The sequence below is a fragment of the Protopterus annectens genome, chromosome 2.part0, assembly GCF_019279795.1.
Source record: "Protopterus annectens isolate FY-2018-M chromosome 2.part0, PAN1.0, whole genome shotgun sequence".
Classification (NCBI taxonomy): Eukaryota; Metazoa; Chordata; order Ceratodontiformes; family Protopteridae; genus Protopterus; species Protopterus annectens.
The window spans coordinates 937,123,963-937,150,374 of record NC_056728.1 but is presented as its reverse complement, the minus strand read 5'-3'; the positions used below and the strand labels follow the sequence as shown (position 1 = coordinate 937,150,374).

Below are 26,412 nucleotides of genomic sequence, written 5' to 3'. Positions count from 1 at the left end.
ATCTTTGCAGCACCCACAATGTGCCCAGTAATGACTCCTTCTGCAATTCATATGGGGTTACATGTATCGGTAATGTATCTAAATATGATTGTAGATTCTTTTTAATAAGACCCATTGCTCCTACTACTATTGGAACTGTGTGGATATATTTCTTCCACATTGCTCTAGTTTCTGCATGCAGATCCTGACATTTTATGACTTTGTGTCTCTCTGTATGCAAGACACTGTAGTCACTGGGTGTGGTGATGTCAGTGATCAATGCTACTTTTCTCTTCTTTTGATGGACCACTATATCTGGTTTTCTAGCATCATTCTTTTGAACTGTTGGTGATGTGTGATCCCATGTGATGTAAACTTCATAATTTTCTATGATGCTTAGTGGCTCATGTTTCCAGTGCTTTTCAGCCACTTCACTACCATAATGTTTGCACAATCGCCAGTGCAACAGTTTTGCCACATAATTATGCATTTAAGTATACAGGCCTTCTGCCATTAGTATGTCACAACCAGCAACGAGGTGTGCCACTGTTTCCAATCTGGTTTTACAAGTCCTACACTTGTCTGTTTTTCCCACATGTTCAATGGACTTTGTAAAGCAGCATGTACATAGTCCACTATCTTGCTGTTCTGATGTATTAGAACTATCTAGCGAAACCACAGCCAAGGGAATGGGCTTGGCAGCATCAGCAGGGAAATAAGACCCTGTTGAGCCTAACTCTAGTCTGGCACTGTGAAGAGACATGAGAGGTGTAAAATAAGTGGGAGGCCTCAGCTGCTGGTGAAATACCACCATCATTTTTTCACTTGCCCAGTGAGGTGGGGGGTGAGCCCCACTGGGGCTCTCGCTTCTGGCTCCAAGCGCCTGGGCATCCAGGAGTGACCTGGTGGGACAGTGTCAGGTGGGAAGTTTGACTGGGGTGGTACATCTGTCAAAGAGAAATGCAGGTGTCCTAAGGCAAGTTCAGGGAGGATAGAAACCTCTTGTGTGCTGCAGCATGAGCCTAGAGAACAGCAGCTCTGAAATGGCATGGCAAGCTTATCATTATGTTGATTTCAGAGCATAATCAGCACAGTCCATATATTACAATGCAACACCACAATCATGCTCTAAATATGGGAAAAAGGCAGCTATATTCAACATCATTCAGATGCAAGAAAGGCTCTTAAAAAGTTTTGTTAAGCATCTCTAAGTGTTATTATCTGTAGTGTTTTGCTAGAGTACAACACTGGCCACTGCTGGCTACCACAAAACAGTATCAGGAAGCCAAGGCAACTTTAAAAGCTTTTGTATGCATCCCTGTCACATCAGAAAATGTGGCTGAGCAAAGTGTAAAGCAGATTTTAAAACCATTGACACAATCTTCTAGCCACTGTCTGTACAGCATTAAGTGTTTTACAGCTTTCAATGCTGTAAAAAAAAACTTTACATTCCACTTTTTTTCTGTGACTAGTAATATCACAGAACAGCAAATGCACCAAGTACTACAAAGAATTATGACCAGGTCTCTATGATCATGATCATGTTGTGCATTCTTGAAATGGATTAATCCCCTTGAGCTTTGATTTGTTCTGCTCTCAATGTCAGTTTTTACTTCCATGACTAGAGCATGTAACAGCTTAGCTATGATCAAACACCCAATCCTATCACCATGATTACATTTCAAAGTCAGGAAGAAGACACCATTTTTAAGCACCTTTCTAATGTAAGAAAGGTGCTTAATGTTTTCAGAGTTATTATCCTTGAATTTCACAATAGCAGCCATCACAGAACAGCATTGGGAAGCTTAAACCATTTTAAAACCTATAATACTCTTCTAGGCTCATTTATTCAGTGCTTCTCTGTCTCTGGCTTGTACATGTGGGTTCATTTAAAAACCATCTGTGGACCTACAAAGCTAATATAAGTATCTTTTTGCACTTGCTCTAACTATCCCAGTACTATTTAACAGTTCTGTGCTGCATTTATTGTGTTTATTGAATTTATCATTGCTTTTCAGCATGCACTTTTTAAAGAAACTCTCATCTGTTTGTTACTGTACTGCTCTTTAATCATTTTAACACTATACTGATATTTCCTAACATCCTCTGAGGTTCTAAGTTTGCCAACGTTCTCCAGAATTTATAAAAATATTTCTAAGTTTTGCAAAGTTTTTCTGTGTTTGTTGAAGTTCTACATATTGATACATTCTTCTGTATTTGGGAACTTTCCTCAAGGTCTTTGAACTTATTTCCAAGGATTCCTGATACTGCAGGAGCTCTGCCTTTTGCTGTAAAGCATTTGTTACTGCATTTGAGCTCAAAATCAGCTTATTTTACATTGAATTTTTTTCTGCACTCCAGTGTGAGCAGAGGGCTGATTCAATCCATCTGAGTTGGGAACTGCTGGTGGAAGGCTTATTGTGTGTTTATCTGATTGGCCTGAGGGCTTTACAGTGTAAAAGTATTTCATCCTACTGGTATAAAAGCCTCACATTGCACATTATGCAAATGCAGTTACCTGTGTCTTATATATTAAGCAAACCTCTCCAGTTTAAAATTCTTTATAAGAAATGATCTTCATAGTTTCCCACTGTTTACAGCTGCTTGAAGAGCTGCCAGTTTGCACAGAGGATAACATCACTGCAGGTCATCTAATAGTATAATACTAAATACTCTCACTTAGACCTGTAAGTGACTCTCCCCTACTGCTTCTCATCTAATAAATATCTGGTATAATGGATAGACATTTCCCTGTCATCTCTGTTTCTGACCTGGTGTATACTGGCATCCTGAGGCAGTATACTAAATGTCTCATGTTCACTGACCACCATTTAATTTTAGAACATACAAACAAAGTGTGCAAGAGATGTAGATATGCAATGTCATTGGAGGCAAAGCTCATACACATGAAAAATGCAAACCAGTTGCCAGAGTTACCCACAAAACATTCACTACCAATACTAAGGAACAAACACATAGACCCACATATGCTGTGGTACTCACCTGCAATATATCCAAACCTCCAAGTCATTCTTAAAGCATCTCTCAGTGGCCCTGTGCACACTCAAAAAAGTCAGCACCTCATACAACACATAACTCTGAAAATCATAGTAGCCCAGCTTCCAAGCCCATTAGGCAACATATCACACAGCCAAAAATTCTAGTTATTGGGGATTCTATTATAAGACATACTAATGTCCCCCTTACCAGGTTAAACAAGGAGAAGATCACAGTGAGCTGTCTGTCTGGAGCCAAGATCCACCAGATTATGCATGCACTTAGGTATTTAAACCACAAGTACCATTATGACATGGTCATAGTTCATGTGGGCATAAATGACTTAAGATGTACCTCATTGGACTACATGAAGAGAGACACGATGGAGCTCTGTGAATATATGTCCCAGGTGGGTATGAATCTAGCCTTGGATAACATCCTACTTGCATCAATGATGATGCTACTATACCAGCAAAAATGATAAGACTTCAGTAACTGGCTTAGTCTCTGGTGTCATAACAAGGGGATCCAACATGTGTCAGCCTGTGAAAACATGATCAACAAACTATGATGCTTTGCCAGAGATGGTTTTCACTTGTCACCACTTGGCTTCCAGTTACTGGCAACAACTTTATCTATATCCATTGTGCCTTTTTTCAGCTGTGCCAAGTTGTTATACCCTCCAACATAACAAAAATCACTCATGACTACCTAAAGGTACCACTGCTCACTGCTAGGAGTTTAAATAAAAAACTTCACTCCCTGGAAGCACTCCTCATCCTGGAGAATGCAGACATATGTGAAGACAGAGAAACATGGTTCAGAACCATGGAAAGCACCCTGGCTATCAAATGCTGCAATGCCTTTCATAGAGTTTGATCCCCTTCAGCTCAGGATAAAACACAGGGAGGAGGCATCTCAGTGTTCATAAAGGACAAGTACACTGCTATACTGGTCCAACAAAATGACTTGCTTGAGCTGTTCCATGCCAACCAACCATAGGTGCAACCATCTATCATATCCTTGGTAGCTATAGATCCCCTAATATGAATCTGGAAAATCCCCTATCTAAACTTACTGTAATCACTTAACATTCAGCCGAGCACCATACTTATGGGTGACTTCAACTACCTCTCCAAAAACTCGTGCACTTATACGACCCATAATTCACTTGCTCAGAAGCATTTGGACTTTGTCAATGCAAACACCCTGTAGCAACTAGTTAGCTCCCCATCTAGAGGCACAAATATCCTAGATCTAGTACTCATGAACATGGTGGGAATCTGCTCTGGCCCAAGCATTAACTCCCCCTGGCAAGATCTTACCACAAAATTATATCTTTTAATATTTAAAACTAACTTAGAATCCCCATCAAACTCCAAACAGTTATGTTTGCTTAGAAAAATTAACTCAAACTGACAGTTTATTAAACTTCCAAGCCCCTCCAAACCCAGATGACACTGAGGCTTACTCTGAACTGTACACAAAAGCATTGTACAACCACATTCACAGCTGCATAGAGGAGGCAAAAGATGTCTGAGCCAAACCAAAGATTACTGGCAAAAATAAACCACCCTGGTGGACCCCTAACATTAATTGGCTATTCAACAAAAGGAAACAAAACTCTCCAAAGCCAAGAAGGAACAGACAAAACACTGAAAAAAGACACTCACCTATCTAAGCAAACAAATTAGAGAGCTGGTCAAATCTGCCAAAGCAAACTATGAGGCAAAGATACCCTCCCATTTGAAAGATAACTATAAGGCTTTTTTAATTATGTTTGTAACTGCAGGGGAAATGCTGATCGATGTGCTGAGTTAATCATGAATGGCAACATTTACACCCAGCCTGAAACTATAGTGAACTTGTTGGCCAACAAGTTCCATTCAAGCCCCCCACCCCATAACCTCCTACCACACATAAAGAAATACCCCTAACCGTCCCCAACCGATCATTATGATGGGACAGGTTCTTACTGCACTCACTAAAGCCAAAAACACAACCACCATGGGTGCCAACAACATTCCAGGATGCTTCTTAAATAATCTAGAACAGAATCTGTCATGGCCACTAGAAAACATCTTCAGCTACATCTTCTGGATGGGCTTTGTCCAAGAGGAATGGAGGACTGCAACAGTCACATCTGTATGCACAAGGGGGGCTCATCAACTGCCCCAGGGAACTACAGATCCATAAGTTTGCCCAGTCTTTTCTGCAAGGCCATGGAGCAAATGATGATGGATCTCATCAATAATGACATAAGAGCTCTCCAAACCCTGGACCGGACTCAATTTGGCTTTGTCAAAGGAGGTCCTCCCCGCTCAATATGGCGAACTTCTTTCAGAAAGCTATCAGGGCCATGGATGAGGGTATAGTGGTACACACCACTTACCTAGATCTGGCCAAACCCCAACTCTGGGATCATAGATAAACTTACTGAGTGAGGCATAAACCCCTACATTGTCAGATGGATTGAAAACTGTGTCACTGACAAGACATATGTTGTCCAGATAGGTGAATCCACCTCTGATAAGAAACCTGTTTCTAGTCGTTTGCCACAGGGTTCAGTGATGGGACCTCTCTTGCTTGGTATATACTTTGCTGAAGTGAAGGCCAATGTTGGGGGCCTCTGGATCATCAAGTTTGCCAATGACTGTAAACTGGGAGCAATCACTGAATCCCCAAACAATGATGACATCCTACAAACAGGCCTAAAAATGACAAACAACTGGTGCCTAAACCATGGTCTAAGACTAAATGCTAAACACTGCATAATCATACCATATTGTAAATCAGATACCCCTGCAAATTATAATATTGATAACACACTCTTAAAGGTAGTGAGGGATCTAGGAACATAGATAGATAGAAAGTAACATACACTTTGACCACCAGGTAGCTACAATGAGGAAATCCTTCAGTGTGTCTCAACTTATAAGTAAAGGCATGGCATCAAGCTCAAAGGAAGTCATAGTGCCATTATACTTGGCCCTCATAAGGCCTAAAATTAAGTACTATGTTCCTTTCTGCATGTACTTAACCAAGCACTTATACCAATTGGAGTGGCCCCAAAGGTTTCTCACTAAAAAAATACAAAGCATAAGACATATGTTTTATGCAGACTGTGACGACTGGGGAGAGATGGGCGAAGGCTGCCAGCCTAGTCAAATAGAATTTGATATATAATTCTGGCATTTGTAAATAAATGTAAAATACTGGCATGTTTCTTGAGTGTAAAGAATACTGTGAAATGTAGAACTGCAAAATATGTGACAACATTGCACTCTACTGGCCCAGTGAAGCATGTTGTACCCTTTCATTTTAGAATTTGGCTCCAGGGCGGCTGGATGAAGATTTCATGCCCATTGTTTTAAGGCTAAAGTTTATGAATAGAATTTAGATTTGGAAGGTACTTTATTGCTCTGGTTTCTGCTAGAATATACATGTGAAATGGCTTGTATTGTTGTAAGTTTCTGAGGAGGTGTTAGATTGCTAAATAACGCAGTTTGTGGCCTGAGAATTCAGACCAGGTGTTAAGATGATGCAATATGAATACTGGGAAAACCTAAGTGTCAAAAATGATGTAATTTTGGGAGGGCCTTGAGAGACATGTTTGTTAGTAATGTTTAAATACTATTTCTCACAAGAGAAAAAAAAGCATTTTGACTTTGGACATCTAACTTACCAGCACTCTGCCTTATGCTCACATGTAAGTTTCTACCACTGTGATTTCCTGTAGGAATAGTTAAAGGTAGTAAAGATTAATTAGGTATTTTTCTTTGAAATCAGACCTGTCCTGCTGTATTATTTTAAGATTCTGTGTGATCTCTAAACTCTTAGATATTTCTGTGGTGTAGTAGTTTTGTCTTGTGTTTTAATTATTTATTATTAAATATTTTTAAAACCTTCTATCTGTGGCTGATTTGTGTAGAGATAAGCTCTAGAGTACATTGTATATTTATAGAGGTTATTGTAATCCACACTGTGCAGGTAGACAATACCTCATCACAGAGCATGAACATGACCTGTGGCATCCCACAGGGCTCAGTGTCAGGACTTCTTTTGTTTGGCATTTACCTTTCTGATCTTCAGACTGTGAACCAAAACATCTGGCTAACAAAGTTTGTAGATGACTGTAAAATGGGTGTCCACCTTTGTCACCAGTCTAAACAACCCTTCCCCCAGCATACAAAATATACAACACACAACTCCAAAATGAGAATGTTGTTGAAGACCATGGGATTTGGGTTGCTAATTCCCTCTCCTTTGATCATCATGTAACATCAGTAGTTAGAAAGTCCTTCTACTTTGAGCAGTTAATTGCCAAAAGAATATCATCTGGAGCTATAGAGGTCATTGTCTGCTTGCATTCAGCATTGATTAGGCCATTTACTGAACTCAATGAGTCATTTAGGATGCACATGAATAGTTATATCAAACAACTAGGACAACCCCAGAGGTTCTTAACTAAGATCATCACTTGCTTAGAAACCCTGCATGCAAGAAAAGACTGGAAAAAAACATTCCTTTATTCAGTATCTTATAGACATCTAAGGGGAGATCTATATGTCTTGCCTTCTGTGCAATTAGGAACCCAGTAGTTTTGGATCACTTGTAAATCCACAAATAAAATAGCCTCCCAAATATCAGAACCAGGGGGATCTATATCTTCATTAGCAAATAACTAAAACATAGTTATTGAGTACCTTACCCATCTCTGAAATAGGTGCTCACTGCAAATCAATCAGTGTGACATATTATTTTCCTTTAAAAGGCAACTGGATGAGAGGATGTCTATTCACAAATTTACCCCTGGCAAAAGGCAACTGGACGAGAGGATGTCTATTCAAAAATTTACCCCTGGCAAAAGGCAACTGGACGAGAGGATGTCTATTCACAAATTTACCCCTGGGAAAAGGCAACTGGACGAGAGCATGTCTATTCACAAATTTACCCCTGGCAAAAGGCAACTGGACAAGAGGATGTCTATTCACAAATTTACCCCTGGCAAAAGGCAACTGGATGAGAGGATGTCTATTCACAAATTTACCCCTGGCAACAAGATGAGAGGATGTCTATTCACAAATTTACCCCTGGCAAAAGGCAACTGGATGAGAGGATGTCTAGTCACAAATTTACTCCTGGCTTAATTGGCCAATTACTTGAAAAGTAGGTACAATCTAAAGATGGGCACTGACAAGGCTTAAATGATTGCAAGATACAGTTGCCTTGTATTTTGTACGATTCCTATGGATATGCAGAAATCTAAAAACAATGTTTTGTACCATTGCCTTAGTATGTTTAACATTGTAAATGCATCTTATTTTCTTTCTTCCATCACAGTTATGGTGAAAATGTTAGCTTTACGATGCTTATCTGATTAGCAAATTAAAAAAAAAAAAAAAATAAGTAAATGTGGTATTTAAGCAAAATTTGCTATGCTTCTTATCAGTTTACTATTTATTAAATAGCATTCTCTAGTTATGATACTGTCTGCTTTTTGCTTATAAGAATCTTAAATGCTAAGCAGATGCTCTATTCAAGGATTAGTTTCCACTGCATATATAAGCCAACAAAGAATCTATTGGTTCCCCAGCACAGTGGAATAGAAGGATAAAGCCTTGACTATATCTCAAATGACCTGGTTTAAATTAGCATCTCAGATTAGTAGTTTTGGAACTGAATAACACAGGCAGGGAAGGATGGGATTGAGTGGTTGATGCCAACTTTGGGGTAAAGGGGATGGAGATCCCAGAAAGACAAATTTTCCTATGCAAACAGATGCTTGAAAAAGTAGAGTGTCCCAATAAACTATAGGTGGATGAAGTATGATTTCACAAGTGTCAAGGCTGAAGACAAAGAAGATCAGATCACAGAATATTGTTTTCCATGGGAAATTATTGTTGGCGAGATGCCATTTTTGGGAGATTTCTGTCTTTTAAAAATTTTGCAGCCATGGAGTCTGTGTATATACATAAATAAATATATATATATATATATATATATATATATATATATATATATATATATATATATGTGTGTGTGTGTATGGATCTAGGACATTTGCTCAACTGAGCAAATGTCCAAATCCATAAAACCCGAACACACTTTAAAGAAAGCGCTTTTATCGAAAAAGCGCTTTCGTTAAAGCATGTGACAGAAAAAAAAACACTACATTTACATTTTAGCAGGGGGGCTTTGCCCCCCTGCACCCCCCTACTTTAATATTCTCCCTCCAAGACTGCACTACAGTGGAGAAAAGGCAAATTTCCCTTACCTTCACCATAGTACAGCCTCAGCAACAGTCATACTTACGCGAAAGTGCTTCTTCGGTGAAAAGCACTTTCGTGTAAGTATGCCCGGCCGTTTGGATTTCGGTCATTTGCTCAGTTGAGCAAACATCCTAGATCCATACATATATATATATATATATATATATATATATATATATATATATACATATATAGACACACACACACACACACACACATATATATATATATATATATATATATATATATATATATATATATACATATACATATACATATACATACACAAATATGTATACATATGTTTCTGGGCTGCACTTGGCTTGCCCCCAAATGGGTGGGGGGTTCAGGAAGCTTCTGCCCCTGCAAAAGAACACTTTAAAATGTTTCAGCATTTTGTGTTTCAGACATTAAGGTTTGAAGATTTTGATCATTGAGAATTTTGTGTTCAACAACTCATGCAGATGTGCATATCAGATAGGGAGAGTAAGATGCCCCTGATAACATGGATGGTCATGACAGCCACCAGGTACTGGTGTGATTACTGCCAGTGAAAGAAACTCCTCTCATGAATGACTGTGTTATGGCATGGATTGTTGATGCCAAGTAATGGGAGCAAACAGGCAGTGGCTTGATGGTTGGCAGATATGAAGACCACAAAAAGGCATTAAAAATAATTTGTTGGGTCAAGTTTTTTCTCAGCGCCAATGAGAAATCAGCACATCTGGCCTGCTGATAAAGCTTGTATACAAAAATCTACAGGCTAGGTAAATATTGTAGATTAAAGAAGACCATCCCACCTTGTCCCAAATCTTGACATAGCTTTTAAGCCCAGATGTATATGTGAAACTGTTTTGTAGAATGATAACCCCTCATCAAGACATGTGCCATAATCACTAGTCTTTCTATTCAAATGATGCTTTTATATAATGATTAGCTAACAGTGATATTTTTAAACAGACATGTTATCTTTGAAATTTATCTTTTTTTTCCTTTTCACATCTGACCATTGGTGTAGCCCTGTGACGTCTCCTCATCCAGTGAGTCTAATGGGCATTCCCAACTCACTGGACTTAATCTGTTTCATGCTTGGGGCCGGTGAGCAGATCAAGAGTAATGCACTCATTTCCTTCCCCTGATCCCCTTTACACAGGCTTACATGTCCCAACGTTGGTTTTGCAATAAGGATGAGATGGATATTTCCTGCATCTGCATTGACTCAGCCGATATACATCACCAATCCCACCTCAGAAAATGCTCTCCTGCACAACCCCAGCCAGTGCCAGGGAATCAATACAGGTAGTGTTCAATTGCACGTACCTGCCCTCCCCCCCACAGCATGGATAATCCCATCATTTTCAACCAGAAATTCAGATCCCAAAGCCACTAGTAAAACCTGGGCTGTAGTTAAGGCTTTATGCCTCTATGGCCTGCACTTGCTGTTATGTTGTGCAAATGAAGAGGATGATAGTTTGCTGGATCATCAGAAAAAATCATTTAATTCAAGCAATTAATCAGTCAAAACAAGCACAAGCCATATATCAAAGTCTCAGGTATTAAACTCCATTCTAAAATTATTTACATGAAAGGCTTGAAAAGTGAAACTATTGAACTTGCAAAGCTGTTATCAATTGGTTCATCTGACAAGCACATACAGCAAATGTGGTGCATGGAGGACATATAAGTATCCCTTGTGTTGTGGTTCAGAAGCAGCTCCATATCACAAAGGACAGCTCAATGAACATTATTTATTTTAAACATTTTTCCCCATTTATTTATTTATTTTTGAAGGCAACTCACTGAACATTATCAGTTTAAACCATGCTTAGACAAGCTCATGTACAAGGTACCAGACCTTTCCTCAGCTGTAATTTATTTTTCTTTATAGGATGCCTGGTTCATACCTGGCTCATAGATAATTTAGCTTCTTACGTTTTCTGAGCTGAATATCTCATGTTAAAATCATCTGTTAAACACCAAAATATATATGACATGCTGTTTACTCACTGTGTATCCAATAATCACATGTGCATGTTGCTTAGGCATCTTCCAACGAGCACCAATGGCAGTACAGTTGATTGAGTGAAGCTGGACATCTAGTGGTGGCCCCAGTTGAGCTGCATAAAAAGAAAGGCAGGCTTTAGAGCATGCAGTAAATAATGCACAATATATAAACAAAGGTATAGTTAGTTAGAAAGCTATCTAAATTTTATGTATAATATATACAAGTTCAGGAACATGTCGAGTTACTGAATGGCTTTAAATTATATGCTATTTTGTCGAAGTGTAAAGGCTGAAAATAATTTTAGAGGATCTTTTGAAGTTGCATTTTATCAAACTGCTGTGCATCCTTAATGTTGGTATTTATAAGCTCAGATGGTGTGTGTGTGGCGGGTCCCCAACATGGAGTGTGTAGGTGTGGACTTGCTTCTCTGCTAAAAAAATACTTATTTTGTGATTACCAAAAGTGATTTTCACCCAAATGGCAGTTACTTTAAAGTCACTCAATGGACTGTCATTAATCCACAAATTCTTGGGTAAACTTCAACCTGGATGGATCTTTCTCCTACAACCCTTATATCATGTAAACCTGAATTAATTCATTAAGCAGGTTTGTGCCAGCCTGGCCAGCAGATCATCTCAGTAATAATGATTTAGTTGAAGATCATCCATTCAAAACTTACTTGCTTGGATGAACAGCGATTCAAGAAAACATTCTGCATTATGACATAATCTGCCTGTCAAGACTTTGTGATCTTGAGACTAATATGTGTGGGCCTATATACCTTCAAAAGACTACAAAAGGCACAGCTATGACCAAAGTTAACAAAAATAAAATATGCATTGCCCTTAGTATTTTCACTGAAACTGAAAAAAAAAATACATATATATATATATATATATATATATATATATGTGTGTGTGTGTGTGTGTGTGTGTGTGTGTATTTATTTATTTAATATTTGTTTACTGGGAAAGTCTGACTTGGAACGAAGCCAATTTTCAGCAGAGGCCTGGGGAGAAACTCTCCAGATGCATGTCTTTGTAATATATATATATATATATATATATATACAATATATATATATATATATATATATATATATATATATATATATATATATATATATACATATATACATACACAGTACTATAGTAAACAACAGTAATATGTGCTCCTAGAAAAAACACTGGCTGCTCTTAGACCTAAAATTAAATAGAAGGTGAAAAGAATGAAACGTAAAGTCTACATGTCATCATGAAGCAATTAGAGACATAAACTGATAAACAATATGTCTACTTTTGTAAAGAAAGACACAATTCACATTTGTCCTGATCTGCAAGATCTGAATAAAGTGATTGAGAGAATATTACTCAACCACATTTTCAGCAACTAAGTGCTGTAATCCTTACATTTCTTTACACCATCCAAACTTGAATTAGACTAAACTGTCATTAGAGAAAGAATGGATGTATTTACAGATTTTCAGTGTAAAATTTGGTTTTTGCATATGTGTAATTTGCATGCACGTGTCCGCTGTGTGGTCATCGTGACAGTAATGTTTTAATATTGTGAGACTCGTTACTGTGAGTCCTGGAGTGCTTAGGTTCATAGGTTCATAGGTTCATACTAGGCTATCTGCCCTAGGGCATTTATATGCCTGGCCAGAGTGTGTTTGGCTTTCGCCACCCATTTTAAATTAATTTTGCTATGCCCTTTTTCAAGGTTAGTACACTGTGCCTCTGTCTAACAGTGACAGAAGTGATACTCGGGGTAAACCTACGATCTCCCATCCACTCATCAAGATTCCTCTTGAAGAGAGTCAATGAGGGACTCTGCCTAACCTGGGCTGGGATTTTATTCCAGAGTGAAGGGAGCCTCTGGGTTATGAATCTGTCCCACCAGCATGTCCTATTTATTTCAGTGCTGAGGTTCAAGTCTCTCGAGCGCGTAGCTCGATGGGATTTGGATTTTCTGAGGTGCAGCATGTCCATTAATTCCAGGTTGGACATGGCTTTATACGTCAGGCACAGATTGCCTCTGAGCAGGCGGTATGCCACTGAGTAGAGCTGGAGTTTCTTTAACCGGGCAGCATATGGCATCTGTTTGAGCCCTTTGATCCTCTTGGTGAGGTACTTTTGGGGTATTTCCAGTTGCTGCAGGTATAGTAAGGTACATCCCAAAAGGGGCATTGTACTCAATTATGGGCCTGATGAGGGATGAGTAAAGAGGCACGATGACCTCCCCTGATCTAGATGTGAATCCCTTCATGATTAAGTGGGCTATATAAAATGTTTTTCTAACCACTTTGGCCATGTGGTTGTCAAATGAGAGATTGCTATCAACTTGGGTCCCCATGTCCCTAATTACTTCTTCTGTACTTAATGGATTACCACCTATGTGGTAATTTGTGGGCACTTTGTTTTTGCCAAAGGGGATGACTATACACGTTTTGGCGTTTAACTTGAGGCCATGGCTCTGGCACCAGTTGTCTATTTCTATGAGGCCCTTTTGGAGGATGCTTGTGTCAGCTGGAGAGTCGATTATGGCACCCAGTTTGCAACTTGGTCAGCCACAGTCCTTCCGTGTTTGCCTGTAACACCGAGAAATATATACCGAACAAGAGAGGTCCCAGGACTGAGCCTTGTGGGATGCCACTTGTAACTGGTTTGGAGTCTGACATGGCTCCAGCAATTCTAACCATGTGGGTTCTGTCCTTGAGCCAGTTTGCAACCCATCTAGTGACATAGGGGTTTATATTTAAGCTGGTGAGCTTATCTATAATGCCCGAGTGGGGTATTGTATCGAAGGCTTTTGTGAGGTCCAGGTAGGCTGTGTGGACCATCTTCCCCTCATCAATGGCCTTGGTGACTGTTTCAAAGAAATCGACCAGGTTTAAAAGGCAGGATCTGCCCTTAACAAAGCCGAACTGGGTAGGATCCAGTGTCTGTAAGTCCCCAATATCTTTATGTATGAGGTCCATGATGATCCTTTCCATAGCTTTGCAGACCAAGCTAGTCAGGCTTATGGGGCGATAGTTTCCAGGATCCATTGAGGCACCACCTTTGTGAAGAGGGACCACTGTTGCTGTACGCCACTCTTTGGGTACATATCCTGTAGTAAGGCTGAGATTGAACAGTAGTTTTATGTTTGGGTTTAGCTCTTCTTGGAGTTCATGTAGGACGCAGCCCGGGACACCGTCTGGTTCCACTGATGCTGTGTTTTTTGCTTTGGAGAGGGCGGCTCTTACCTGAACATCTGAGATGTCAGGGGGGCAGCACTCTTGGGATAGATATTCACCCTTTTGGTGGGGGGGGAGAAGTTTGCGCTGAACCTGTCAGCTAGGATGTTGGCAATGTCTGTGGGTTTGTTTTTTTTTTTTTTTTGTCATTTTGGACTAATTCTGAGCATATCTGGGAATTCCCACCCAGGTTCCTAACATAACTAAAGAAAGCCTTGTGATTATCCTTAGTGCTGAGACTGAAAGACCCAAAATGCTGGCTGACTAAGTCTTAGATTGATGTTTCTTAGAATTTTCCCTTTCTGGGAATGACACTCTCAGAGTTGCTATCCAACATTGGAGGTGGGATGGGGGTTTGCTGTCTCACATTGGGGGTGCAGGGTGACATGTTTCCCTACAAAAAAATAAAAATAAAATAACTTTACAGAACAGTGTTGATCAACATTTGCTGTTCCTTCTGTGTTTTTAGACCAATTTGTTTGATAAATTGGTAAATTCCAGGTCACCTAAAGTTTTGGGATTACAGTGTGGAGCTCATTGTAACACATCAGTAATGTTACACAGTTTTCACGTTTTAACACACTAAGTTCACACTTCACAATTTCATGGAACTTTAAAAGTATTAAATACTATGTATATTTCTGTATTTCTTTTTCACATATTTTGGTTTCACTTTACTGTGATATATTTTGACTTCCATTGTATAGCTGAGTAGTAGAATAGTTAGGAAAAATTGTCACCAATTTTCCACAATGAAATTCCAGTTGTCTGCAAAAGCAAGTACTGCCTGAAATTAATTCCAATAAAATGAAAATGTAATTTTTTTTCACACTTATAATAGTATGATTTCAGGGAGAATGTTCTAGTATGCTGTTTCAAGCACTTGCTCTTTTTCAAAATTTTTTTTAGCTTTTGTATGCCATGCAATTAGCTGGTACTTAAAAACTTACAGAACCAAAATGTCAAAAAATGTTTCCTCTTATGTTCTGTTGATTTATTCTACTATCAGTCACAGTGCACTAATTCTTGAATATTGAGAAAACATAACTCAAAAAACTATGAAAATTGAAAATAAAAATTTGTAGTTGGGAGGCAAGCTGGTTTTTGGCTCCTTCAGCTTGTGTATACCAGCTCCTTATTCACTCTACAGCGGAAAAAAGCAAAAAAACATCCACTGGAGTGCACCAATAATTTTACAGTCTTCTTCTTCTTCTTTCAACTTTTCCCAGTTAGGGGTCGCCACAGTGGATCATCTGTCCACTCATGATTGGCAGTGGAGTTTTACGGTGTTGAGTTGCCAGCCCAGCGCCCAACCTTCCACAGAAGGCACACACATGCACACACTCAAACCTAGGACCAATTTAGAGTGTCCAATCCACCTACTGCATGTCTTTGGGATGTGGGAGGAAACCGGAGCACCCGGAGGAAACCCACGCCACCACAGGGAGGACATGCAAACTCCACACAGAAGACACCCCAGCTGAGAATTGAACTAGAGAATCTCTTGCTGTGAGATGGCAACGCTAACCGCTGCACCACCATGGCTGCCCACCACTAGTTCTACAGTACTGAGATCAAAATAAATTTTGGTAAAGCCATTCAAAGGAGAATGCCTTAAAATGTAGGCATGCTAGAAAAATTGCACATTTCTTCTATCCCTCATACTGCTAGGACCTCCCTGGCGACCGATAAAGCTGTGCAAACCATTTTCCCTCTCATCTCTTCGGGTGTCCCAAATCAGAAGGCTCAACCTCACTTTAACCTGAGAGACAAAAAAAGAGCACCTACGTGAATTGTTTGGTCAAGCTTCATCTTCCTGATTTTTTTCAAAAAAGTGTATGTACCTCAGGAACCTTTTTTTCTAACCTAGAATTTAATGGTTGCTTTAACTAACTTCTGTACTGTAACTGCAGCATTGGCAAACCTAGTGGCAAGCAGAGCTTACCGGATTGCCCCATGCCTTCCTCCCCATTTCTAAACTCACAGCCTAATCATAACATTAGGAATTTTCAAATTTCTACTTAGCTCTTAGTTAATTTTCCAACACAGCCATTACCAATCATGATCACTCCTACTCTGGTACGATAAGGCCCTCTGTACTATATGCTATACTGATAGAGTGATACTGGCTTTTTACATGGTCGCTGATGTTTGTGCCACTACATAATTGCTTACCATGACTGCTTGTCCAAGCTACTATTTTTTGCTACAATATTAGCTCCTATATTCAAGAGCTAACTGAATTGATACCTAGGTTGCTAACACAGGCTTTGTATTTATGTTTGGACACTGTTCCTGTTCTATAGCATAAGCTGTATCTAAGCTCACATGCTATTACTGTTAATTTTACTACATAAAGCCTGTGTTATGCGCCAAATGGTATGCTCTCTAGGCACTAAATTAATGTTTATTCTCCTGCATTATTTTAGTCTACTTTTAGCAAATCAATGATATTACACAAAATAATCCAGACATTTAAAGTTATTCTAGTTGGCGTTCCAACAAAGTTTTTAGCTTAAGTTTTCTGTTTAATTATATATTTCTATGTTACTGTTATTCTTTGGTCTATATGAGCGGTCTGATTTTACAAAGCATGTTAAGGGTTTTACTGTGTAATTTACCTTAAATAGTAACGGTGATCTAATGTTTTTGACTGCATACTATGCCTGCCCCTCCTAAACTACCTCCACTTTTATCTCACATATATCTTTTCCCTCAAAGCTACTTGTCCCAGTGTATCTATCAAACTGCAATTTGTCTTCTTCTCTCTTTTTATCCACAGTTTCCCTCTCATCTCTTCGGGTGTCCCAACTCAGAAGGCTCAACCTCACTTTAACCTGAGAGACAAAAAAAGAGCACCTACGTGAATTGTTTGCTCAAGATCCATCTTCCTGATTTTTTCAAAAAAAAGTGTATGTACCTCAGGAACCTTTTTTTCTAGCCTAGAATTTAATGGTTGCTTTAACTAATTTCTGTACTGTAACTGTGACATTAGCAAACCTAGTGGCAAGCACAGCTTACCAGATTGCTCCCTGCCAGTCCTCCCCATTTCGAAATTCACAGCCTAATCATAACATTAGGAAATTTCAAATCTCTACTTAGCTTAGATTAATTATTTCAGATAACCAAGCTCTCCAAATCTGGAAATAACCCTGCTTTCTGTCCTGCTAAAGAAACCTACCTCTGTTTTACAATTTAGTTTAGATTGTTTTTGCAGTACAGGATTTTTACCTTTCTCGGTGCAATTCTATGCCCCACCCCATCCAATTGGAACCAGCCCATAGTTTCATCTATCCTAACTGGTGTTTGGCATCATTTTAAATAGTTTCTTCTATCCCTCATACTGTTAGGACCTCCCTGTTGACCAATAAAGCTGTGCGAACCATGTAAGTGCTTTCAGTATTTTTTCCATGTGTTTTTCCTGCTATATGTTACATTTATTTAAATGGTTAATTTTGCCTGCTACCTTTGCTGAACAAAATTTGCTGTTCTAGTAAAGCTGACCAATGTTTTTGTGCTTTGATGAACACTGCCCAGGTTTCTGTACTCCATGAAACCTTTTGTGTGGGAAACGTCGTTCCCTGGTGTTTGCATTACACATACCTGAGCTAAATGCTTGGATTGCTCCATCTCTAGGAAAGCAATACAGCCTAGAAATTTAAACATGTTGCTTATTTTTGTTATGCTGTATCTTAAAGTCTTTAACAGCTTATGTTGCTTATGTTTCTGTTACACTGTGTCTCAAAGAATTTAATAGCCTTTGTAATGAAATCAGTAACAATATCATAGTTGCTTAAATGCTTGGTTGTAATGGTTTGTCTAAATGTACTGGTGATTCTATGTGTTTTTAGACAAGGCGAGTTTGAATTTCTAGGCTGCAGGATGCTGATATTTAACTGTCCAACACAGCCATTACCAATCAAGATCACTCCTACTCCTGTTACGAAAAGGCCCTCTGTACTATATGCTATACTGATAGAGTGATACTGGCTTTTTAAATGGTCGCTGATGTTTGTGACACTACATAACCGCTTAACATGACTGCTTGTCCAAGCTACTATTTTTTGCTACAATATTAGCTCCTGTATTCAAGAGTTAACTGAATTGATACCTAGGTTGCTAACACGAGCTTTGTATTTATGTTTGGATAATGTTTCTGTGCTATAGCATAAGGTGTATCTAAGCTCATATGCTATTACTGTTAATTTTACTACATAACACGTGTTATGCGCCAAACGGCATGCTCTCTAGGCACTAAATTAATGTTTATTCTCCTGCATTCTTTTAGTCTACTTTTAGCAAATCACCGATATTATTCAAAATAATCCAAACATTTCAAGTTCTTCTAGCTGGCATTCCAAAAAAGTTTTTAGCTTACGTTTTCTGTTTAATTATATATTTCTGTGTTACTGTTATTCTTTGGTCTATATGACACCTCAAACCTACCTTATTAATACAGCTATCTTAATTGGTCAAGCAAAAGCAACCTACTCTGCTGCCTCATCTCCCTTTTTTCTGGACTTTGCACCAAGAAGAAGCTAAGGAAGTATGTGTAACTGCTGCTGAACCCTTACTACTACCTTACTGTTTCAGCCTTGATAGCTGTTTTTTTTTAGTACACTCCTCTGCCAGGATAGCCAGCAGCCTTAAATATCCCTTATTCTAGTTTCTATGTCCCCCCCCCCCCACCTACACTAACCACTCTCTTCTTTAGTTCTACTTGGCCCCGAGGATATCCTAGTGGAGTAAGGCGTATTTTAGTACCTATCCACTCGGTGATTCCCTCCCCCAAATAGACTTTACTGCATGTACTTTAGGTATTCTCTCAAAGCTCTAACCTTCCTCCTTCTCACTGTATCTCCTAACCTCTATTAGTTCACTCTAGCTGTAACATCTCTTTTCCTACTCACACTCTCTAGTTTCTCATAGTTCACTCTCACCCAACACACCCAGGTCTTTCTTCCATTCTAACTTACCCCTCTGCAAACAACACTTTACTGATAGACTCTCTCGAACCTCTCCAGACCTCTTTGGTTCTGCCTCCCTGTATTTACCTTGTACTGAACTGCTTTCTTCTCCCTCTTATCTCTCCCTCTCTTTATCTTCCTCACATCTGTCTTTTTATCCTACCCGTGATATCAGATTGTCCTACTATTACATTACTCTGCAGTGTCTCTTCTCTTTCTCTCTCCCTCTTTGTCTTGCTCCCTCCTCTCTTTCTAACTCAGTGTCCTTTCCGTGATATATGAGTATTTCAGTTCTAGCTATATTCGTATATCTTATATCTCCGTGATAGCCGTTTATTCTAGTAATAGCTCCATTCTTATCTCTCTTCCCTGCACCTTCCCGTCTTTTCAAATATTACCTGCAATTCTCCTCCCCCTTGCTACAACCTTACAGCTCTTCCGGCTAACTCCCATCCCTGCCCCTCCCTCTTTCTACTGGAAGTGATAAAATACCTCCCATCTTTTGGGCGCCATCTTTAAACATCGCCCATTTCAACTGCTGTGTGCCCTGGCTGAGTGTGTACCTCTATTGTAAGTTGTACCTGTTTTGCTCATTGGACTAATGCTTTCACGTGTCATTTCTTTTTCTACCTAAATTGTCGTTTTGCTTTAATATTGGTACCATCGCGCTCTGTATTAAATAAGCGCAAGGTCCCGCATGTTGTTCTTAATGTTAATTAATACAATAGATGCGTACTGGGTATAGTGTTTTGTATTATAGGTCTGTTAGGTCGTGCTAACTGTCGTTATTTACAGTAGATGTGTGCTGGGCATAGAGACGCTAACAATTACCATTCTGTATATACTTTACCTAATTGAGTTTTGGATTAAATTTTCTGCATATGCAATGTGCTTGGTGTTTGAGCCCTGCTAAACGTTTCCAAACTGGCGTTTTTTATGTGTGTAGTGACATTTATTTGTGGAGGGAAGTGCTAATGTACTACATAAACGAAGTGAAGTTTGCGATCTAAACGCTCAGCAAACGCCATGTGTTAGATGATTTAATTTTGTTATAAACTTCAAGCCGATGTTATTAAAGGTTATTAGCTGCTTTTTGATGAAGCGTATCTGGCTAATGTAACATACAACGCCGTTGAAGTTTGCAGGCTACATTTTTTGCTATAGAAACGCCAACTTCCACGTGCTTATTATATAGATTCCATTTTGCCCTGTCTGTTTTTGGAAGTGCTTCTAACTGCTACATAATGTGTGATGTCTCTTTTTTAATATAGACTTATTAACTGTCTTTTACTGCTATTAAGAAACAAGGTGTAAATGATATTTTTCTCTTAACCCTCTCTCCTGTTTTATAGCTCTCTGCCCTGAGTTACCCCTGTGACTTAAGCCCGTGAGGACACCTCAAACCTACCTTATTAATACAGCTATCTTAATTGCTCAAGCAAAAGCAACCTACTCTGCTGCCTCATCTCCCTTTTTTCTGGACTTTGCACCAAGAAGAAGCTAAGGAAGTATGTGTAACTGCTGCTGAACCCTTACTACTACCTTACTGTTTCAGCCTTGATAGCTGTTTTTTTTAGTACACTCCTCTGCCAGGATAGCCAGCAGCCTTAAATATCCCTTATTCTAGTTTCTATGTTCCCCCCCCCCCACCTACACTAACCACTCTCTTCTTTAGTTCTACTTGGCCCCGAGGATATCCTAGTGGAGTAAGGCGTATTTTAGTACATATCCACTCGGTGATTCCCTCCCCCAAATAGACTTCACTGCATGTACTTTAGGTATTCTCTCAAAGCTCTAACCTTCCTCCTTCTCACTGTATCTCCTAACCTCTATTAGTTCACTCTAGCTGTAACATCTCTTTTCCTACTCACTCTCTCTAGTTTCTCTAGTTTCTCATAGTTCACTCTCACCCAACACACCCAGGTCGTTCTTCCATTCTAACTTACCCCTCTGCAAACAACACTTTACTGATAGACTCTCTCGAACCTCTCCAGACCTCTTTGGTTCTGCCTCCCTGTATTTACCTTGTACTGAACTGCTTTCTTCTCCCTCTTATCTCTCCGTCTCTTTATCTTCCTCACATCTGTCTTTTTATCCTACCCGTGATATCAGATTGTCCTACTATTACATTACTCTGCAGTGTCTCTTGTCTTTCTCTCTCCCTCTTTGTCTTGCTCCCTCCTCTCTTTCTAACTCAGTGTCCTTTCCGTGATATATGAGTATTTCAGTTCTAGCTATATTCATTTATCTTATATCTCCGTGATAGCCGTTTATTCTAGTAATAGCTCCATTCTTATCTCTCTTCCCTGCACCTTCCCGTCTTTTCAAATATTACCTGCAATTCTCCTCCCCCTTGCTACAACCTTACAGCTCTTCCGGCTAACTCCCATCCCTGCCCCTCCCTCTTCCTACTGGAAGTGATAAAATACCTCCCATCTTTTGGGCGCCATCTTTAAACATCGCCCATCTCAACTGCTGTGTGCCCTGGCTGAGTGTGTACCTCTATTGTAAGTTGTACCTGTTTTGCTCATTGGACTAATGCTTTCACGTGTCATTTCTTTTTCTACCTAAATTGTCGTTTTGCTTTAATATTGGTACCATCGCGCTCTGTATTAAATAAGCGCAAGGTCCCGCATGTTGTTCTTAATGTTAATTAATACAATAGATGCGTACTGGGTATAGTGTTTTGTATTATAGGTCTGTTAGGTCGTGCTAACTGTCGTTATTTACAGTAGATGTGTGCTGGGCATAGAGACGCTAACAATTACCATTCTGTATATACTTTACCTAATTGAGTTTTGGATTTAATTTTCTGCATATGCAATGTGCTTGGTGTTTGAGCCCTGCTAAACGTTTCCAAACTGGCGTTTTTTATGTGTGTAGTGACATTTATTTGTGGAGGGAAGTGCTAATGTACTACATAAACGAAGTGAAGTTTGCGATCTTAACGCTCAGCAAACGCCATGTGTTAGATGATTTAATTTTGTTATAAACTTCAAGCCGATGTTATCAAAGGCTATTAGCTGCTTTTTGATGAAGCGTATCTGGCTAATGTAACATACAACGCCGTTGAAGTTTGCAGGCTACATTTTTTGCTATAGAAACGCCAACTTCCACGTGCTTATTATATAGATTCCATTTTGCCCTGTCTGTTTTTGGAAGTGCTTCTAACTGCTACATAATGTGTGATGTCTCTTTTTTAATATAGACTTATTAACTGTCTTTTATTGCTATTAAGAAACAAGGTGTAAATGATATTTTTCTCTTAACCATCTCTCCTGTTTTATTACTCTCTGCCCTGAGTTACCCCTGTGACTTAAGCCCGTGAGGACACCTCAAACCTACCTTATTAATACAGCTATCTTAATTGCTCAAGCAAAAGCAACCTACTCTGCTGCCTCATCTCCCTTTTTTCTGGACTTTGCACCAAGAAGAAGCTAAGGAAGTATGTGTAACTGCTGCTGAACCCTTACTACTACCTTACTGTTTCAGCCTTGATAGCTGTTTTTTAGTACACTCCTCTGCCAGGATAGCCAGCAGCCTTAAATATCCCTTATTCTAGTTTCTATGTTCTCCCCCCCCCACCTACACTAACCACTCTCTTCTTTAGCTCTACTTGGCCCCGAGGATATCCTAGTGGAGTAAGGCGTATTTTAGTACCTATCCACTCGGTGATTCCCTCCCCCAAATAGACTTCACTGCATGTACTTTAGGTATTCTCTCAAAGCTCTAACCTTCCTCCTTCTCACTGTATCTCCTAACCTCTATTAGTTCACTCTAGCTGTAACATCTCTTTTCCTACTCACTCTCTCTAGTTTCTCATAGTTCACTCTCACCCAACACACCCAGGTCTTTCTTCCATTCTAACTTACCCCTCTGCACACAACACTTTACTGATAGACTCTCTCGAACCTCTCCAGACCTCTTTGGTTCTGCCTCCCTGTATTTACCTTGTACTGAACTGCTTTCTTCTCCCTCTTATCTCTCCCTCTCTTTATCTTCCTCACATCTGTCTTTTTATCCTACCCGTGATATCAGATTGTCCTACTATTACATTACTCTGCAGTGTCTCTTCTCTTTCTCTCTCCCTCTTTGTCTTGCTCCCTCCTCTCTTTCTAACTCAGTGTCCTTTCCGTGATATATGAGTATTTCAGTTCTAGCTATATTCGTATATCTTATATCTCCGTGATAGCCGTTTATTCTAGTAATAGCTCCATTCTTATCTCTCTTCCCTGCACCTTCCCGTCTTTTCAAATATTACCTGCAATTCTCCTCCCCCTTGCTACAACCTTACAGCTCTTCCGGCTAACTCCCATCCCTGCCCCTCCCTCTTCCTACTGGAAGTGATAAAATACCTCCCATCTTTTGGGCGCCATTTTTAAACATCGCCCATCTCAACTGCTGTGTGCCCTGGCTGAGCGTGTACCTCTATTGTAAGTTGTACCTGTTTTGCTCATTGTACTAATGCTTTCACATGTCATTTCTTTTTCTACCTAAATTGTCATTTTGCTTTAATATTGGTACCATCGCGCTCTGTATTAAATAAGCGCAAGGTCTCGCATGTTATTCTTAATGTTAATTTAATACAATAGATGTGTACTGGGTATAGTGTTTTGTATTATAGGTCTGTTTGGTCGTGCTAACTGTCGTTATTTACAGTAGATGTGTGCTGGGCATAGAGACGCTAACAATTACCATTCTGTATATACTTTACCTAATTGAGTTTTGGATTTAGTTTTCTGCATATGCAATGTGCTTGGTGTTTGAGCCCTGCTAAAACGTTTCCAAACTGGCGTTTTTTATGTGTGTAGTGACATTTATTTGTGGAGGGAAGTGCTAATGTACTACATAAACGAAGTGAAGTTTGCGATCTAAACGCTCAGCAAACGCCATGTGTTAGATGATTTAATTTTGTTATAAACTTCAAGCCGACGTTATCAAAGGCTATTAGCTGCTTTTTGATGAAGCGTATCTGGCTAATGTAACATACAACGCCGTTGAAGTTTGCAGGCTACATTTTTTGCTATAGAAATGCCAACTTCCACGTGCTTATTATATAGATTCCATTTTGCCCTGTCTGTTTTGGAAGTGCTTCTAACTGCTACATAATGTGTGATGTCTCTTTTAATATAGACTTATTAACTGTCTTTTACTGCTATTAAGAAACAAGGTGTAAATGATATTTTTCTCTTAACCCTCTCTCCTGTTTTATAGCTCTCTGCCCTGAGTTACCCCTGTGACTTAAGCCCGGGAGGACACCTCAAACCTACCTTATTAATACAGCTATCTTAATTGCTCAAGCAAAAGCAACCTACTCTGCTGCCTCATCTCCCTTTTTTCTGGACTTTGCACCAAGAAGAAGCTAAGGAAGTATGTGTAACTGCTGCTGAACCCTTACTACTACCTTACTGTTTCTGCCTTGATAGCTGTTTTTTTTAGTACACTCCTCTGCCAGGATAGCCAGCAGCCTTAAATATCCCTTATTCTAATTTCTATGTTCTCCCCCCCCCACACCTACACTAACCACTCTCTTCTTTAGTTCTACTTGGCCCCGAGGATATCCTAGTGGACTAAGGCGTATTTTAGTACCTATCCACTCGGTGATTCCCTCCCCCAAATAGACTTCACTGCATGTACTTTAGGTATTCTCTCAAAGCTCTAACCTTCCTCCTTCTCACTGTATCTCCTAACCTCTATTAGTTCACTCTAGCTGTAACATCTCTTTTCCTACTCACTCTCTCTAGTTTCTCATAGTTCACTCTCATCCAACACACCCAGGTCTTTCTTCCATTCTAACTTACCCCTCTGCAAACAACACTTTACTGATAGACTCTCTTGAACCTCTCCAGACCTCTTTGTTTCTTCCCGCTCCGTTCGCCCTGCGGGCCAACTCCGCTCCCCTACCCTACCCCCAAATTCCACCCACCCCCATAGGCACACCCACAGAAATTCTTATCCAACCAACCACATAATCTGTACATTTACCCCTCCCTCTTTCTGCCCATAAAATCTTTACTTAGCCACCACAGCTATCCCACCTAACCAGTAGAATTCCTCTCTACTTGCACTACACTCCACCCCACTCCTAAACCACACCCACTCCAATCCCAACTCTATTTCCCACTTCTACTCTTATACTCCTAAACTTTACCTGCTCCTATACAAACATAACTCACTTGTATTCATAAATATTTTATCAACAGCATATCAACTCTACATATTCCACATTCCATCATGCCTACAAAATCCTCATTCATTTCCTTATTATTTCTACTTCTCTTGAATTTATCCTATCTTTACTACATCACCCAACCCTTTAACTTTCACCATGCACGACCTCTCCATGTTACCAACCACCTTGACTCTACTCACACACTCCTATTTCTCCACATCTATATCCTATAAATAACCTCCTACTATTCCCATACAAATACATTACCCTTCAAAAACATTTTTCCCCCATTGTTACTAGCAGATTCCTTAAATCCACAATAGAATCCAATCTACCTAACAAACTGTCCGTCTACCTCTCTAAGCCACTCTTGTATCTAATTTCTAATCTACTATCTGGTGATATCCATCCCAACACTGGCCCCTCCACAGTTTCTCTACAGACAAATCCATTTTATTTACTTCCTTTAACTCCCAAAGTATAGTAAACAAAGTTCCAAACCTTCATGCTTGGCTCGTTCACAATAAACCGGATATCCTAGCAATCTCAGAAACTTGGTTAAAACCCTATATAAAAGACTCTGAAATAATTCCGCCAAACTATTCAATCATTAGAAAAGACAGGCCCCATAGAAAAGGAGGTGGAGTAGCTCTCCTATATTCATCCTCATTGTCAGTTACCCCCTATAACAAACCCATTCCACACTTCAAAAATGCTGAACTACTCCTCACATCTCTCTAAATTAACTCACATAAACACATTTGTGTAGCCTCACTCTATAT

General features: G+C 39.5%; 1 protein-coding gene across 1 annotated transcript in view; it reads right to left on the bottom strand.

Moving 5' to 3' along the window:
- LOC122792794 (pikachurin-like) overlaps positions 1–17,540 on the bottom strand; it is a 698,859-nt gene extending 681,319 nt beyond the window's left edge. Inside the window, exons 1-2 of the mRNA XM_044060363.1 lie at positions 17,513–17,540; positions 11,256–11,365 (exon numbers count right to left, since the gene is read on the bottom strand). Coding sequence (XP_043916298.1) covers positions 11,256–11,365; positions 17,513–17,540 — 138 coding nt within the window. The remainder of the gene's footprint in view (positions 1–11,255; positions 11,366–17,512) is intronic.
- Positions 17,541–26,412: the final 8,872 nt, after the last annotated feature.